General features: G+C 45.0%; 1 protein-coding gene across 1 annotated transcript; it reads left to right on the top strand.

Annotated features, from left to right (window-relative positions):
* Window positions 1-210: 210 nt before the first annotated feature.
* Window positions 211-18,826, top strand: LOC139539430 (uncharacterized). Its single transcript, XM_071342382.1, has 9 exons — window positions 211-810; window positions 1,210-1,362; window positions 1,687-1,792; window positions 7,868-7,988; window positions 8,231-10,810; window positions 13,945-14,119; window positions 14,322-14,484; window positions 14,740-14,872; window positions 17,068-18,826. The coding sequence occupies exons 1-9, from the start codon at window positions 743-745 to the stop codon at window positions 17,238-17,240; spliced, it is 3,672 nt and encodes a 1,223-aa protein (XP_071198483.1). The 5' UTR covers window positions 211-742; the 3' UTR covers window positions 17,241-18,826.
* The last annotated feature ends 305 nt before the right edge of the window (window positions 18,827-19,131 follow it).

The following is a 19,131-nucleotide window of genomic DNA, read 5'->3' on the forward strand; positions in this document are numbered from 1 at the left end:
ATAAAAATACATGCCACCCAGTTTTGATGGTAGAGTCTAATTGGTCCGAATGCTGACAAATGCTAGATTAAACCAATCAGTATTACTTGTAGGCGGGATATTGGACTTCTGCGCAAAATAGGCTGATGCTGGGTCATAGTGGATTGGAAGTGTGTTATTGTTAGTGGGGGAAAACCCAGATGGGAGGTGTGAGGAATGTGTTGAGGTACAGATTGTGAAGCATGTCCTGTTATATTGCAGGCGGTATACTGAGGATAGGAGGACATTTTTCTGTGAGATGGCTGAGTTGGGTGTCACCACATTTTCGCTCGTAACAATTTTGGGCTCAAATGACAGGCATAACGAAATAGCAAGGGAATTGTTGTGGTTTCTCTCCACCGGCCTGCAACTAGGGTTGTGAGGCTATTAGGTATTTAAATGTGTAATTCGCACTCCGACCTGAGAAAGGCAGCGATACGTAATACTGCATCTCGTCTGCCGGAAACGGACAAGAACAATACGAAGTAGACGGGGTTTATGAAGTTGGAGGGAACTTCAACACAGGAAACCAAGGAAGGAAATCGAAGATGAAATGTGTATTTGTGTTTATCAAATTTGCAAAACATAAATAAATATACGAAGCCGATCAATCTCAATTATATTGAATCCGACGTGCACGAGAACTTCGATTGCATGCTTTTAGTTCGGTAGCTAACGTAATAGCTTTGATGACCAGACGAAATATTGCAAAAGTACGCTAGTCATGCAGCATCGAAGCAAGACCAGTCTGGTAACACAGCTGTGCAAAGCTGTGAATGATGGAGAACCAAGGTGATGTGCTGTCATCTCTTTACCTAACTGGCTAACGTTACTACCAAAGAGTATCCATCTGTGCTACTTTAACGTTACTAGCTAGTAGCTTCATAATTTACAGCTATAGCAAGCATGTATCATTGGAGTTATGAGAAGGGCCAGAGTTACTAGGCTAACGTTACCACAGATGCAAGGGGATCATAACATGTGCTACTGTACAGAACGTAACGTTAACTATCTAACGTAACTATTTATAGTTGGCTAGATAACAACAGGGCTAGTTAACTATTTAGTTCTATGCTATTTAACTTTAACCTTGTTGTCTATAAGGTTTATACCAATTTTAATACATTTACATACATGCAATTTTAACACTACCTGTGACAAAACAAAACAATTTTCTGAACATTATTTTAGATCCGTGCAGATTCTTCTCGCACAAGGAGCAAATCCAAATCTTGTCGGAAGCAAAGGTGTTGCTGCTGTGCATTTGGCAGTTGGCAAAGAGACTGAGAAAAGTATACGCTGCCTGAAGTTAATTCTACAACATGGGGCAGACCCCAACATCAGGTACTGTAGACCTAAATTCAACTAAATAGGCTCTACTGTAAAACAACCTTATCTACTGTTTTTCAATGTGCAGAACATGTTGCTTGCCATTATGTTGTATAGCTAGACATTCCGTACATCTTGCGACATGGCTATAATATAAATCAAATCAAATTTTAGTGGTCACATATTTAGCAGATGTTATTGCGGGTGTAGTGTGAAATGCTTGTGAGCTAGAATCAGAGCTGACATGTCTGTCGACTCCATTCCATTACATGCTTATTACATGTCATAAACATGCATGCAGCAAAGCTTTGCATCAAATGAGCTTTTTTTCCCATCCAGGTCTTCGGATGGCTTGACACCCCTGCACGTAGCTGCAGTATGGGGTTGCTGTCAGAATCTCAAACTGCTGTTAAAGAATGGAGGGAACGCAAACTTAAAGGATCAGGTGGGAGAGGTTACATTTGGGTCTGATTTCACTCAGCTTTTATTGCACTTATGTTTAAAATGTAGACTACAGTAGGTATGAGTTACGTTACTGTAAGACTTGTAAGTAGTCACAATGCTGTAAGAATGCCGGAGGAGCAAAGGAGGGTTACATTTACATATTAAATATGTTCTTCTGTACAGTGTTCTGTAAAACAACATGAATCAACTCTGTCTCTCTCTCTGTCTCTCTCTCTTTCTCTCTGTCTCTCTCTCTGTCTCTCTGTCTCTCTCTAGCCTACTTTGAGTTGTTCTGGTGTGGTGGTCATTATTACAGGGCAATTCCATGATAACATAGTGAGATTTTTCACTTTAAAATGTATGTAAAAAAACCAACAACAAAAAACAATGATTGCAAAGTTAAAACCTTTTGTCAATAGGGGGCGCTGTTAGCACTTCCTCTTTTTTTGCATCTCCAAATTAAACTGCCTCGTACTCAATTCTTGCTCGTACAATATGCATATTATTATTACTATTGGATAGAAAACAATCTCTAGTTTCTAAAACCGTTTGAATTATGTCTGTGGGTGAACCAGAACTCCATCTACAGCGAAATTCCTGACATGACTTGTGGAGGTCTGAAAAGTAGCCTCTGATCTGGGTTCAGTTTAAAAGTCTGTGTATATCCTATGGCTGGAAATGAACTGCACCCGCCTTCCCCTGGATGTCAGTAACCAATGAGAAGTGGAATGGGCTCTCTACGTGTTTGTCAGAGTTTATAAAAGGGGATGGAGTGACGTGTCCCTTCCTTTCGACCGCTCGCCAGGACGCAGAAGGGACATCAGAATTGCATGCTCAAAAGCACTCTTTATTGACCAAAGATATATCCGTCTGTGATTTAATTCGTTATAGGTGTTAGAAACATCATAAATAAGTTATTTGAAATCGATTTATATCAGTTTATGCGAGTATATTGCTATTTTTCTGAATTTCCTTAGTATTGCGTTTGAGGATTTGGACATGTGTGTGCCGTGTAGCTATCGTTAGCTGCTAGTTTCGAAGTTGAGGAGGTCGTTTTACAACAAAGCAACGATTCTTTTGGAGAAAGGACACTTTGCCCAAGATACTGATGGAAGCTCGTCCAAAAGTAAGAACTATTTATGATGTTATTCCGTATTTATGTGGAAAAATGTAATAGTGTTTGATCACCATGTTTGCAGGCACTGGTCTGGCTGCAACGCACACTATATGTCTAGTAACGTTAATTTTAAAAATCTAACACAGCGATTGCATTAAGAACTAATTTATCTTTCAATTGGTGTCCAACTTATATTTTTTAGTCAAGTTTATGAATAGTTTTTTTATTATAATAGGCGCTTCTCCAAGATGGCGCCGGCCAGAATGCATGCAATGTTTTTACAGATTACATTGTATAACCACGATTTATGCTGCTAAATATGCACATTTTCGAACAAAAGCTATATGCATTGTGTAATATGATGTTACAGGACTGTCATCTGAAGAATTCTGAGAAGGTTAGTGAAAAAATTAATATATTTTGGTGGCGATAACGTTATCGACCCTTTTGGCTTGATTCAGTGCTGGGTGATGTTAGCTCATGTGGTATGCTAATATAACGATATATTGTGTTTTCGCTGTAAAACACTTAGAAAATCTGAAACATTGTCTGGATTCACAAGATCTGTGTCTTTCGATTGCTGTATGCTGTGTATTTTTCAGAAATGTTTTAGGATGAGTATTTTGGTAATTGACGTCGGTCTCTGTAATTATTCCGGCTGCTTCCAACGCTATTTCAGATTGCAGCTGCAATGTAGAAATGTGATTTATACCTGAAATATGCACATTTTTCTAAAAAAAACTATCCTATACCATGAATATGTTATCAGACTGTCATCTTATGAAGTTGTTTCTTGGTTAGTGGCTGTATATATCTTTATTTAGTCGAATTAGTGATAGCTACTGATGCAGGAAAAAAATGGTGGAGAAAAAAAGTGGTGTCTTTTGCTATCGTGGTTAGCTAATAGATTTACATATTGTGTCTTCCCTGTATAACATTTTAAAAATCAGAAATGATGGCTGGATTCACAAGATCTGTATCTTTCATCTGGTGTCTTGGACTTGTGATTTAATGATATTTGGTACATCCGGCGCCGAAACGAGATGGCCGCCTCGCTTCGCGTTCCTTGGAAAATATGCAGTATTTTGTTTTTTTATGTGTTATTTCTTACATCGGTACCCCAGGTAATCTTAGGTTTCATTACATACAGTCGGGAGGAACTACTGAATATACGATTAACGTCAACTCATCATCGTTCCTACCAGGAATATGACTTTCCCGAAACGGATCCATTGTTTTGCCTTCCACCCAATACAATGGATCTGATCCCAGCCGGCGACCCTGTGCGACGCCGTAAAAGGGGCAAACGAGGCGGTCTCCTGGTCAGGCTTCGGAGACGGGCACATCGCGCTCCACTCCCTAGCATACTGCTCGCCAATGTCCAGTCTCTTGACAATAAGGTTGATGAAATCCGAGCACGGGTAGCATTCCAGAGAGACATCAGGGATTGCAACGTGCTCTGCTTCACGGAAACGTGGCTAACTCAAGAGACGCTAACGGAGTCGGTGCAGCCAGCTGGTTTCTTCATGCATCGCGCCGACAGAAACAAACATCTTTCTGGTAAGAAGAGGGGCGGGGGGGTATGCCTTATGATTAACGAGACGTGGTGTGATCATCATAACAACACACAGGAACTCAAGTCATTCTGTTCACCTGATCTAGAACTCCTCACAATCAAATGTCGACCGCATTATCTACCAAGGGAATTCTCTTCGATCATAATCACAGCCGTATATATTCCCCCCCAAGCAGACACATCGATGGCCCTGAACGAACTTTATCTGACTCTTTGTAAACTGGAAACCACACACCCTGAGGCTGCATTCATCGTAGCTGGGGATTTTAACAAGGCTAATCTAAAAACAAAACTCCCTAAATTCTATCAGCATATCGATTGTGCTACCAGGGCTGGAAAAACCCTAGATCATTGTTATACTAATTTCCGCGACGCATATAAGGCCCTCCCCCGCCCCCCTTTCGGAAAAGCTGACCACGACTCCATTTTGTTGATTCCAGCCTACAAACAGAAACTAAAACAACAAGCTCCCGCGCTCAGGTCTGTTCAACGCTGGTCCGACCAATCTGATTCCACGCTTCAAGACTGCTTCGATCACGCGGATTGGAATATGTTCCGCATTGCGTCCAACAACAATATTGACGAATATGCTGATTCGGTGAGCGAGTTCATTAGGAAGTGCATTGACGATGTCGTACCCACAGCAACGATTAAAACATTCCCAAACCAGAAACCGTGGATTGACGGCAGCATTCGCGTGAAACTGAAAGCGCGAACCACTGCTTTTAACCAGGGCAAGGTGACCGGAAGCATGACCGAATACAAACAGTGTAGCTATTCTCTCCGCAAGGCAATCAAACAGGCTAAGTCCCAGTACAGAGACAAAATCGAGTCGCAATTCAACAGCTCAGACACAAGAGGTATGTGGCAGGGTCTACAGTCAATCACGGATTACAAAAAGAAAACCAGCCCCGTCGCGGACCAGGATGTCTTGCTCCCAGACAGGCTAAACAACTTTTTTGCCCGCTTTGAGGACAATACAGTGCCACTGACACGGCCCCCTACCAAAACCTGCGGGCTCTCCTTCACTGCAGCCGAGGTGAGTAAAACATTTAAACGTGTTAACCCTCGCAAGGCTGCAGGCCCAGACGGCATTCCCAGCCGCGTCCTCAGAGCATGCGCAGACCAGCTGGCTGGTGTGTTTACGGACATATTCAATCAATCCTTATCCCAGTCTGCTGTTCCCACATGCTTCAAGAGGGCCACCATTGTTCCTGTTCCCAAGAAAGCTAAGGTAACTGAGCTAAACGACTACCGCCCCGTAGCACTCACTTCCGTCATCATGAAGTGCTTTGAGAGACTAGTCAAGGACCATATCACCTCCACCCTACCGGACACCCTAGACCCACTCCAATTTGCTTACCGACCCAATAGGTCCACAGACGACGCAATCGCAACCACACTGCACACTGCCCTAACCCATCTGGACAAGAGGAATACCCATGTGAGAATGCTGTTCATCGATTACAGCTCAGCATTTAACACCATAGTACCCTCCAAACTCGTCATCAAGCTCGAGACCCTGGGTCTCGACCCCGCCCTGTGCAACTGGGTCCTGGACTTCCTGACGGGCCGCCCCCAGGTGGTGAGGGTAGGTAACAACATCTCCACCCCGCTGATCCTCAACACTGGGGCCCCACAAGGGTGCGTTCTGAGCCCTCTCCTGTACTCCCTGTTCACCCACGACTGCGTGGCCATGCACGCCTCCAACTCAATCATCAAGTTTGCGGATGACACTACAGTGGTAGGCTTGATTACCAACAACGACGAGACGGCCTACAGGGAGGAGGTGAGGGCCCTCGGAGTGTGGTGTCAGGAAAATAACCTCACACTCAACGTCAACAAAACAAAGGAGATGATTGTGGACTTCAGGAAACAGCAGAGGGAGCACCCCCCTATCCACATCGACGGGTCAGTAGTGGAGAAGGTGGAAAGTTTTAAGTTCCTCGGTGTACACATCACGGACAAACTGAATTGGTCCACCCACACAGACAGCGTCGTGAAGAAGGCGCAGCAGCGCCTCTTCAACCTCAGGAGGCTGAAGAAATTCGGCTTGTCACCAAAAGCACTCACAAACTTCTACAGATGCACAATCGAGAGCATCCTGTCGGGCTGTATCACCGCCTGGTACGGCAACTGCTCCGCCCACAACCGTAAGGCTCTCCAGAGGGTAGTGAGGTCTGCAGAACGCATCACCGGGGGCAAACTACCTGCCCTCCAGGACACCTACACCACCCGATGTCACAGGAAGGCCATAAAGATCATCAAGGACAACAACCACCCAAGCCACTGCCTGTTCACCCCGCTATCATCCAGAAGGCGAGGTCAGTACAGGTGCATCAAAGCAGGGACCGAGAGACTGAAAAACAGCTTCTATCTCAAGGCCATCAGACTGTTAAACAGCCACCACTAACATTTAGCGGCCGCTGCCAACATACTGACTCAACTCCAGCCACTTAAAAATGGGAATTGATGGAAATTATGTAAAAATGTACCACTAGCCACTTTAAACAATGCCACTTAATATAATGTTTACATACCCTACATTACCCATCTCATATGTATATACTGTACTCTATATCATCTACTGCATCTTGCCATCTTTATGTAATACATGTACCACTAGCCACTTTAAACTATGCCACTTTATGTTTACATACCCTACAGTACTCATCTCATATGTATATACCGTACTCTATACCATCTACTGCATCTTGCCTATGCCGTTCTGTACCACCACTCATTCATATATCTTTATGTACATATTCTTTATCCCTTTACACTTGTGTGTGTATAAGGTAGTAGTTGTGGAATTGTTAGGTTAGATTACTTGTTGGTTATTACTGCATTGTCGGAACTAGAAGCACAAGCATTTCGCTACACTCGCATTAACATCTGCTAACCATGTGTATGTGACTAATAAAATTTGATTTGATTTGATATTTAGATGCTTGTATTTACTTGTGACGCTATGCTAGGCTATGCTAGTCAGCTTTTTTACTGTGGGGGGTGCTCCCGGATCCGGGATTGGGAGGAACTAGAAGTTTTAAACAAACCATACAACTCTATGAAAAAATTACTACTTTTACCAATTTCCACTGAACATTTGCAAAAACACATTTACTTGAAGAACAGTGCAGATGCAAAGTTTGTAACAGAATAACAGTTTGTGCCGTCATTCTGTTACCAAACTTTGCATCATAATTTTTTTTATAAAAATCTGAGTCTCACTATGTTACCAGAAAATTAAACACTGGACAATATCTACTTTTTCCCCCGTCCAGATTTTGAAACAATCACCACGTTTTCCTTCTTCATAACCCCATTTACAGTATGGCAATCAGCCTCACCTACTCCTTATGTTGTCTCATTGCTCTCGTCAGGAAGGGAACAAACCAGGTGATCTGGCACAACAACAGGAGAACCACAAATGTGCCCACCTCCTTCAGGAGCACCAGTCTCAGTCCTCGGACACAGAGGAAGATCTGCCTCAATTCCAATACTGTAAGACATTGTTTTGACCATTTGTGCTGCTTCACATTACAAACTCTGTGACGTGTCACTGTGTGGCTTGATTGGTAAGAGTAAGGCGCTAGTGACGCCCAGGTCACGGGTTCAATTCCCTTGGGTCACAGACTGACTGTTGTAAGATGTGTTGGATAAAAGCATATGAAAAATGTCATATGTTATTATAATTGTCTGATTTTCTAAGACTCTAATTACTTTGTCCTTTCTATTTCCTGCAGCTGTTTACAATGGCCAAGGTGACGCGTCAAGCTACACTGACTCCGAAGACTGTAGTGTTATCTCTCACAGCATGTCCTTGCTGAGTGACTTTGTGGAGGGTCCACTGAGTAGCACGCGTCAGACCTCATTCTTTGAATTGTCTGCTATTAGCAACAGGCACAGTTGGAGAGGAGGATCCCATTCAGGGGCGTCTGATTATAAATCTAACCCTCAGGTGCGCCACACCAATGAGTGGGACATGGACTCTGACTGGGAGCCTCCATCAATGTTATCCAGCACTCGTATGTCCGTCGCAGGTCCTAGAGCCGCACTTCCTGTACTTCAGGAGGACGTACCACTCACTGACTGCAGTGCGCTGCATCTGCCTGTAAATGGGAACAGACTCTCTCCTCAGTTGGACCTCCTCCCGCCTTGCTTTTCACGACGCACGAGCCGCAAGAGTGTGAGCTTCAGAGAGGAAGTGGACGAATACTTCCCTGTTTTTAGTTCAGAATCTCTGAGGCAGGAGCCAGCGGGTCAGGGTATTGCCTACTCTAAAGACTGTACTCTCGACTTCTCTGAATACTCTGAGTTCCTGGATCCAGAGCGCATGGCCACCGTCCTACATCACCAGGGGATCGACGTCACGTCCCCTGAACATGTGTTTGTATTCTCCAAGGATAATAATGAGTGCACTGAGATTGACATGGAAAAAACAGTTGTTGGACACTTCCCATTTGAGGAAGAGAACGGAGAAGTCATTGAGAACCAGGTAGAAGAAGTGAAGGTCCCTGAACGAGCGTTATGTGTCTCTGCTAGCAGCAGCAGTAGCAGCGGAGCTAGTAGGTACAGCAGCTGTGATAGTGACCATTACATTACGACCCTGGAGGCGTCCCCCAGGCGGGTCTCACCCTCTGACGAGGAGCGTAAAGTGAGAAGCAGAGGTGTGGAAGACGACAAACACACACAAAATCCAATGAACACTAACAATGTAGATACTGATGAAACTCCCAACAGCTCAAAGAGGTCAAAACCAGCCATGGAAGAACTACCAGGCATGTTAGATAACCTTACATTGACTGACAAAATATCTCCAACCAAAGGTCCAGGTTGTGAAGAGATATTTCCAGATGCTGTCTTAGCGGGTAATGGTGAAGAGTTGTCAACAAGACCGACTGAATGCACTCCCAGGCCGACTGAATGCACTCCCAGGCCGACTGAATGCACTCCCAGGCCGACTGAATGCACTCCCAGACCTGGTTCTACTCAAGCATTGGAGGAGGACCTGCCTCTGACCCCAAGTCCCTTTGTCACTGGTAGGACGCACTCGCGGCTGAGTCGTTGCTCGGTAATTAGCAGCAAGACCCCCGAGAGCCTCCTCTCCACCTCCTCGCTGTTTGAGCAGACCTTGCCTACGCCGACACGCACACGCCGCCAAAACATCAAGTCGCAAGGCAGCGACAACGTCTTTTACGACACGCCATGCGGTCGTAGTCGCACCCCAGTCTATTCTGGAAACAGGACAGGTAGTACTTCCGGGGACTCATTTGTCATCTATGAGAGCCAAGAGCCTCAATCTAGCACTCTCAGAGCTGACAGAGGTCAAGGGTCATATGTCAGTGCCAGCCAAGCGGACACCCTCATCATCGCTAAGGACGACAGAGGTCAGGGTTCTTGTGTTAGTGCCAGCCAAGCGGACACCCTCATCATCGCTAAGGACGACAGAGGTCAGGGTTCTTGTGTTAGTGCCAGCCAAGCGGACACCCTCATCTCTAGAACCATGGCCGACGCAGTCATCATAACTCCAAGTTTAGCTGACAAATTCTCTTCACTGGATCGTTACTTTTTAAAAAATCCTCACAAAGAGACTTTACCCACTAACCTGAGAAAAGATGTTCTTGACGGTGGTGAATTTCTAACCGACGATTTGTCCAGCTCCAGTGATGCAGTGACCAAGGATGGGACAGTTGGTAGCTTTGGGCCAAGAGTGGAGGAATCCTGGACCACAGAGGAGGCCGACTCAAGCTCATCCTTGTCAAGTTCTCAGACTCCATCATCATCCAGCTCCAGTTACTTCTCTCCAAAAAGAGATCGGCCCCCCTCGACCCCGGGCACTACCCCACGCTACAGCATGAGCCGACTCTCCCGCTTCCACAAACCCCAGCGGCTGGCCAGCCTCTCCTACACCCCAGGCGGACGTCCTCTAATACCAGACCTGGAGGAACCGGTGGAGTACCTCTACACGGACACGGAGCAGGGTCACGAACTGATTGAGACCCACGTCCCACCTGCGGCCAACACCTCACTCAGCTCCAGCATGAGCACGTCCAGCAGCGAGGACACAGTGCTGTACGACTGGCGCTCCCTGCAGGGCGGTGGAGGAACGGTGGTCAAAGGGAAGGAGAACCAGGAGCCCGTGGTGGCTCAGGAGTTGTCAGAGACCAAAGGCCTGACGGACAAGGAGCTGAGACGCAGGCTTGTGGAGATGGGAGAGAGTCCGGGACCCATAAGTAACCGCACCCGGCCAGTGTACATGCAGAGGCTAAGGCGGCTGTTGCTGGAGCCGGCCACTCAACAACAACTGTCGGACCAACCCCAAGGTAATGTTCCTTTCAGTTGTGTTAACTCTCAATCAAACTTCATGATGACGTCATTAAGGTTAGATCAGAGATGTAAATGAGGGGGTAAACACTGTTGATTATGCAAATAACATTTAATTCGTCACATGTAGACGAACCAAACGAGTGTGTTCGCATACTCCCTTAAAAGACCTTCACTTGAAAAACAAGAAGAAAACGGCAATAGTACTGTTTGTCCATTTTGAGACGCCGTAGCCGGTATACACTTCCTCAAAATAGTCAGAATCTAAGATAACTCAAGAATTCTGTCATTAATTTTGACGTTTTTGTTGAGATCTTAGTCTCGCAATTTTACATCTGACAAATATGTTTGGTTCAGTATTTCTCAAGTGAAAAAAAATTGCTAATAAAATGATTCCTCCTTCATTGAATGACAACAAAAATCTCTACTGTTGACCAAACGCAGACGAAGGGCCTATAGACTTCAGCTACCCAATTTGGCGCACCTCAAGAAAGATGTTTGTGTACACGAACCACCGGGGGGAGAAAACTAGCCGAAGACCACGAACTGTTTTGAGTGGGAAGCATGAGGACGCCTTAACAGTGAAATGCTTACTTATGGGCTCTTCCCAACAATGCAGAGCGAGATAGAATTGAAAAGTAATAACACGTAATAATAAATACACAATGATTAACGATAACATGGTTATATACACAGAGTGCCAGGTAATAACACGGTTATATACACAGAGTGCCAGGTAATAACATGGTTATATACACAGAGTGCCAGGTAATAACATGGTTATATACACAGAGTGCCAGGTAATAACATGGTTATATACACAGAGTGCCAGGTAATAACATGGTTATATACACAGAGTGCCAGGTAATAACATGGTTATATACACAGAGTGCCAGGTAATAACATGGTTATATACACAGAGTGCCAGGTAATAACATGGTTATATACACAGAGTGCCAGGTAATAACGTGGTTATATACACAGAGTGCCAGGAAATAACGTGGTTATATACACAGAGTGCCAGGTAATAACATGGTTATATACACAGAGTGCCAGGTAATAACGTGGTTATATACACAGAGTGCCAGGTAATAACGTGGTTATATACACAGAGTACCAGGTAATAACGTGGTTATATACACCGAGTACCAGGTAATAACGTGGCTATATACACCGAGTACCAGGTAATAACGTGGCTATATACACCGAGTACCAGGTAATAACGTGGCTATATACACAGAGTACCAGGTAATAACGTGGCTATATACACAGAGTACCAGGTAATAACGTGGCTATATACACAGAGTACCAGGTAATAACGTGGCTAAATACACAAAGTACCAGGTAATAACGTGGCTAAATACACAGAGTACCAGGTAATAACGTGGCTAAATACACAGAGTACCAGGTAATAACGTGGCTAAATACACAAAGTACCAGGTAATAACGTGGCTAAATACATGGGGTACCAGTACTGAGTCCATGTGCAGGGGTACGAGGTAATTGAGGTAGATGCACTATATATACAAAAGTATGTGGACACCCCTTCAAATTAGTGGATTTGGTTATTTAAGCCATACCTGTTGCTGACAGGTGAATAAAATCGAGCACACAGCCATGCAATCTCCATAATCTAACATTGGCAGTAGAATGGCCTTACTGAAGAGCTCAGTGACTTTCAACATAGCACCATCATAAGATGCCACCTTTCCAACAAGTCAGTTTGTCAAATTTCTGCCCTGCTGGAGCTGCCCCGGTCAACTGTAAGTGCTGTTATTGTGAAGTGGAAACGTCTAGGAGCAACAACGGCTCAGCCGTGAAGTGGTAGGCCACACAAGCTCACAGAATGGGACCGCCGAGTGCTGAAGCGTGTAGCGTGTAAAAATCGTCTGTCCTCGGTTGCAAAACTCACTACCGAGTTCCAAACTGCCTCTGGAAGTAATGTTAGCACAATAACTATTTGTTGGGAGCTTCATGAAATGGGTTTCCGTGGCCTTGCAGCCGCATACAAGCCTAAGATCCCCAATGCGCCATGCCAAGCGTCGGCTGGAGTGGTGTAAAGCTCACGGCCATTGGACTCTGGAGCAGTGGAAACGAGTTCTCTGGAGTGATGAATCACGCTTCACCATCTGGCAGTCCGACGGACTAATCTATTTGGCGGTTGCCAGGAGAACGCTACCTGCCCCAATGCACAGTGTCAACTGTAAAGTTTGGTGGAGGAGGAATAATGGTCTGGGGCTGTTTTTCATGGTTCGGCTAGGCCCCTTAGTTCCAGTGAATGGAAATCTTAACGCTACAGCATACAATGACATTCAAGACGATTCTGTGCTTCCAACTCAGTGGCAACAGTTTGGGAAAGGCCCTTTCCTGTTTTAGCATGACAATGCCCCTGTGCACAAAGAGAGGTCCATACAGAAATTGTTTGTCGAGATCGGTGTGGAAGAACTTCACTGGCCCGCACAGAGCCCTGACCTCAACCCCATTTGAATACATTTGGGATGAATTGGAACGCCGACTGCGAGCCAGGCCTAATCGCCCCAAAATCATTGCCCGACCTCAGTAATACTCGTGGCTGAATGGAAGCAAGTCCCCCACAACAATGTTCCAACGTCTAGTGGAAAGCCTTCCCAGAAGAGTGGAGGCTGTTATAGCAGTAAACGTGGGGGCCCACTCCATATTAATGGCCATCATTTTGGAATGAGATGTTTGACAAGCAGGTGTCCACATACTTTTAGTGATGTAGTATATATACTGTAGGTAGGGATAACGTGACTAGTCAATGGGATGGATAATCAACAGTAACAGCAGCGTATGTGCTGAGTCAAAAAAGTGAGTGGGTCAATGCAGATAGTCCAGGTAGCTATTTGGTAAACTATTTATCAGTCTTATGGATTGAGGGTAGAAGATGTTAAGGGTCCTGTTGATTCCAGACTTGGTGCAAGTTAGTTGTTAGCATAAAGTGGATGGTTACTCACACCCAGTCAGGTGTTCAGTGTTTACCCACCTTTTGATTTTTCACCACTACATCCCTGGGTTAGTAACCTTTTGAAAGATTATCCAATTAACTATTAGTACTTATGAAAATGCTACTCTTTTCTGCTGTGTTGACTGACTGAGCTATGTGTGTTTTTAGGTCCTGTGCAGGGACACAGTCCAGAGCTGTGTGTAGCCCTGCGGACGTTGGTGCTGCCCGACTGCCAGGAAGACGAGCTGGCGCTGTGCCAGCAGTTTGACCAACCAGACCAGAACAGGAAGTGGCGTGAGGGCGTCATCAAGTCCAGCTTCAACTACCTGCTACTGGACCCCAGGTCAGTTGTAATCGTTTGGCTTTTCCAATGCCTAAAATGAATCTTTCCTTGCATCCTCTCACCAGAGAATCACCCTGCACCTTCTCCTCCAATGGGGTGCATTTCATTGCAAATAGGCGGATTTGATATTGAGCCTGCGTCATTTTTAAACAACGTCGTTTCATTATCTATGTTCCTCTTCCGGCCCTTTTTCCTGCATCAGAGTAACAAAGAACCTACCGTATCGGAGTCATTCCATGAGCCCTATGGATTGTTTTCAGACTTTCATCAGTGCTATATTCTACGTGGGCAAGGGCAAGCGCTCCCGACCCTACAGTCATCTGTACGAGGCTCTAGACTACCACCGAGGAGATAAGACTTCTAAGGTTGGAGTCACTTTCTTTAACTACATTTGAACTTTCGTAGGCGTTTCTGTTGTTTTTCTCTTGTTCTAGGTCTATGTGGTTTTTCCAGTCGGTTGGCTGTATTGTAAAAGACAGTATTGGTGCAGTGACAAAACAACAATGGCTACCAACGTTCAAATGTAATATAAATGGCCAAGTGTAAAGTCATGTGAAATGGGATGTGGTCCACATCAATACGTTAACGTCCGCATCGTTCCTCCTATTTTTTGGGGACAGAAACTGTGCTCCAAGGTGCAGCACATCCTCCAGGTTTGGAAGGCAGAGCAGGGTGTGATCTCTCTGCACTGCTTCCAGAACGTCATCCCTGTGGAGGCCTACACGCGTGAGGCCGTCATGGTGGACGCCATTGGTGAGTGACCATTCTTTTATTTGAGATCCATCTCAGTAGTCTAAAGTGACTTATCCTCCTGTCCTTCGTTTAAAAAAAATTTTTTTACTCGTCTGAAAATACAGGCTAAAAAAACAAGTCGATATTGAGGATGACTTTCAGTCATTTCCTTTCACTGGTGTAGTTTGTAACGGTCAGTGAAGATGGAGAAAGGGAGATGAGGAAAACATCTCATGTAGCCTGGTTGTACTTCTATGTTATGTGGCTCCCGAGTGGCGCAGCGGTCTAAGACACTGCATCTCAGTGCTAGAGGCGTCACTACAGACCCTGGTTCCATTCCAGGCTGTATCACAGCGGTCTAAGACACTGCATCTCAGTGCTAGAGGCGTCACTACAGACCCTGGTTCCATTCCAGGCTGTATCACAGCGGTCTAAGACACTGCATCTCAGTGCTAGAGGCATCACTACAGACCCTGGTTCCATTCCAGGCTGTATCACAGTGGTCTAAGACACTGCATCTCAGTGCTAAGAGGCATCACTACAGACCCTGGTTCCATTCCAGGCTGTATCACAGCGGTCTAAGACACTGCATCTCAGTGCTAGAGGCATCACTACAGACCCTGGTTCCATTCCAGGCTGTATCACAGCGGTCTAAGACACTGCATCTCAGTGCTAGAGGCATCACTACAGACCCTGGTTCCATTCCAGGCTGTATCACAGCGGTCTAAGACACTGCATCTCAGTGCTAGAGGCGTCACTACAGACCCTGGTTCCATTCCAGGCTGTATCACAGCGGTCTAAGACACTGCATCTCAGTGCTAGAGGCATCACTACAGACCCTGGTTCCATTCCAGGCTGTATCACAGCGGTCTAAGACACTGCATCTCAGTGCTAGAGGCGTCACTACAGACCCTGGTTCCATTCCAGGCTGTATCACAGCGGTCTAAGACACTGCATCTCAGTGCTAAGAGGCATCACTACAGACCCTGGTTCCATTCCAGGCTGTATCACAGCGGTCTAAGACACTGCATCTCAGTGCTAAGAGGCATCACTACAGACCCTGGTTCCATTCCAGGCTGTATCACAGCGGTCTAAGACACTGCATCTCAGTGCTAGAGGCATCACTACAGACCCTGGTTCCATTCCAGGCTGTATCACAGCGGTCTAAGACACTGCATCTCAGTGCTAGAGGCATCACTACAGACCCTGGTTCCATTCCAGGCTGTATCACAGCGGTCTAAGACACTGCATCTCAGTGCTAAGAGGCATCACTACAGACCCTGGTTCCATTCCAGGCTGTATCACAGCGGTCTAAGACACTGCATCTCAGTGCTAGAGGCATCACTACAGACCCTGGTTCCATTCCAGGCTGTATCACAGCGGTCTAAGACACTGCATCTCAGTGCTAAGAGGCATCACTACAGACCCTGGTTCCATTCCAGGCTGTATCACAGCGGTCTAAGACACTGCATCTCAGTGCTAGAGGCGTCACTACAGACCCTGGTTCCATTCCAGGCTGTATCACAGCGGTCTAAGACACTGCATCTCAGTGCTAGAGGCGTCACTACAGACCCTGGTTCCATTCCAGGCTGTATCACAGCGGTCTAAGACACTGCATCTCAGTGCTAAGAGGCATCACTACAGACCCTGGTTCCATTCCAGGCTGTATCACAGCGGTCTAAGACACTGCATCTCAGTGCTAAGAGGCATCACTACAGACCCTGGTTCCATTCCAGGCTGTATCACAGCGGTCTAAGACACTGCATCTCAGTGCTAAGAGGCATCACTACAGACCCTGGTTCCATTCCAGACTGTATCACAGCCGGCCGTGATTTGGAGTCCCATAGGGTGCCGCACAATTGGCCAAGAGTCATCCGGGTTTGGCCGGTGTAGGCCGTCATTGTTAATAAGAACTTGTTCTTAACTGACTTGCCTTGTTAAATAAAGGTTACATTTAAATATATATATAATGTTAAGATGGATGTCTTGAGGTCTGATCTGCATCCTGGACTACATGACAATTTTAAGTGTGTTTAGGTCTATTTTTCCCCTCATTTCTTTCTAATTTATCATTTTGAGTCTCATTTAAAGTTTAGTTTTTTTTATCATACGAATTGTTAAAAAAAAAAGTAAAGTATTGCCTATTTATACGAAACTAAAATGAATGCAACGAAATAAGATAAACAGTTTCAACAAAAGAAACCTTCCCATTGCAGGATTGAAGATGCTGACCAATCAGAAGCGAGGGGACTACTACGGGGTGGTGTCCACGTGGCAGTTGAAGAGGAAGAGGGAGCTGGGGGTGCACCTGCTCTACAGGGCCATGCAGATCTTCCTGGCTGAGGGTGAGAGGCAGCTCAGACCTCCTGATATCAGGGTGGGACAGTAGTGACCCCCAGTGGGTAGAGTTGGGTACTGCACCAACAGAAAATGAAAGTGTTTATTGAACAAGGTGTTGACTATTTTGCTCTATTCTGACAAAACTTGGGTTTAAAGGTCCAATGCAGCTGTTTTTTATCTCAGTATCAAATAATTTCCGAGTAACAATTAAGTACCTTATTGTGATTTGTTTTCAATTAAAATGGTTAAAAAGGAACAAAAATAGCTTCTTAGACAAAGAGCAATTTCTCAAGCAAGAATTTTGATAGGGCTGTCTAGGAGTGGTCTGAGTGGGGAGAGGAACATTGAAAATGGACTAATTTACTGCCAGGTGATGTCACCAGGCGGGCCAAAACTCCATCCCACCAAGACAGGCTGACATTTCAGACGGTCGTTTCAGACAGCTCTTACACTAAAAGGGCATTATCATAATTTTCACAATATTATTTCAGGCTCATAGTGTGGGAATTTAATAAAACACAGGGAAACCACATTTTTGAGTGTACTGGGCCCATTTAAAGTGTAAATGTTTTAGTTATTGATGTAGAAGAGATTGGCTTGTTGGAACACGGGACCAAGATATAGGTCATTTTTCTATACATTTTTGTGACCATGTCGTACCAGGGCTCCTCAACCAGATTCACCTTGGAGCTCTAATGGTTGTCATTTCACCTTTCTGTCAGCTCTCTAATCCCATCTCCTCGCCTCCTTCTCTAATCCCGCCTCCTTCTCGAATCCCATCTCCTCGCCTCCTTCTCGAATCCCATCTCCTCGCCTCCTTCTCTAATCTCATCTCCTCGCCTCCTTCTCTAATCCCATCTCCTCGCCTCCTTCTCTAATCCCATCTCCTCGCCTCCTTCTCTAATCCCATCTCCTCGCCTCCTTCTCTAATCCCATCTCCTCGCCTCCTTCTCAACCGCATTGGAAGAGAAGTTCCAAGGTCCCTCCTGTCGGACCTTCTTCGGAGCCGAAGAGAAAGGTGATGAATTGAGAAAGAGACAGAATGAGTCACTGGAAGAAAGACTGATATGGAAAGCTTGTCCACTTACCTTAGCATCAGTTAAATATGTACGTCCATTAAATATGATGCAAATACATGTATTTCTTTAGCAGGAAAACCATTAGGCTTGTATTGTTAGTAGTATGATCATGTTGTATGTATTTGTAGATAAAGTTTACCACCAGAATGAAAGCACTAAAGGAAAGAAACCATATTTTTTTTTAAGAATCTTGTCACAACCGATGTATGTCTCTGGTCAAAACACTGGGTGGAAGGAAAAACACATTTACACACGTTTTGAGGATTTTGTTATTTACCTCGGTCAAATCAATTACAGATTAACTTGATTGAACTATTTCCCTTTTAACAAGTGATATGATCAATGCATAGTTAAAATGAAGGTACCAAACAAATGTCAATATCATTAGCTATATGCCTATGCCGGTTGTGCTATGTCAAACTGGCCAAAAGTTTACGTGTTCGAATCATCTCATGCACAGAATCTTTCAACTGTCTACAGACGATTTCATCAATGTAGCATTCTTTTTCTTTGTATGTAAGGATCTTCTTTTATAAAAACAAAAATACCGAAGTAATTGACTGTTTGTCACCTTTCATTTCAGTTGACCCTGACATTTCACTATAACAGCATTTGGCATTGACCTGAACAATAGGCTGTAAAAGGTGTGCTTGCGTTCCAGCATAATTTGAACAATAGGAGGATGGCAATTTCATTTCCTTGATTCCTCCCATCCTCTCTTCAATTGTAGCTTCCTCCTCAAAACCCATTGGATGAGAAGTTATGAGACCTCTGACCTCATCCAATGGGGTTTGAGAAGGAGGCAAGGAAATGCTAGAGATTCTCACACAGTCTTGTTAAGTGATTTATATTTTTTTGAGT

Source organism: Salvelinus alpinus, chromosome 15, assembly GCF_045679555.1.
Source record: "Salvelinus alpinus chromosome 15, SLU_Salpinus.1, whole genome shotgun sequence".
In the NCBI taxonomy this organism is placed as follows: Eukaryota; Metazoa; Chordata; class Actinopteri; order Salmoniformes; family Salmonidae; genus Salvelinus; species Salvelinus alpinus.

Excerpts from the sequence above, each read along its gene's own strand:
- LOC139539430 (XM_071342382.1), top strand. The coding sequence starts at position 743 with ATGCAGCATCGAAGCAAGACCAGTCTGGTAACACAGCTGTGCAAAGCT. Across the intron at positions 1,793-7,867 it reads ACGCAAACTTAAAGGATCAG|GAAGGGAACAAACCAGGTGA; the intron begins GTGGGAGAGGTT and ends TGCTCTCGTCAG. Across the intron at positions 14,120-14,321 it reads TACCTGCTACTGGACCCCAG|AGTAACAAAGAACCTACCGT; the intron begins GTCAGTTGTAAT and ends TTCCTGCATCAG.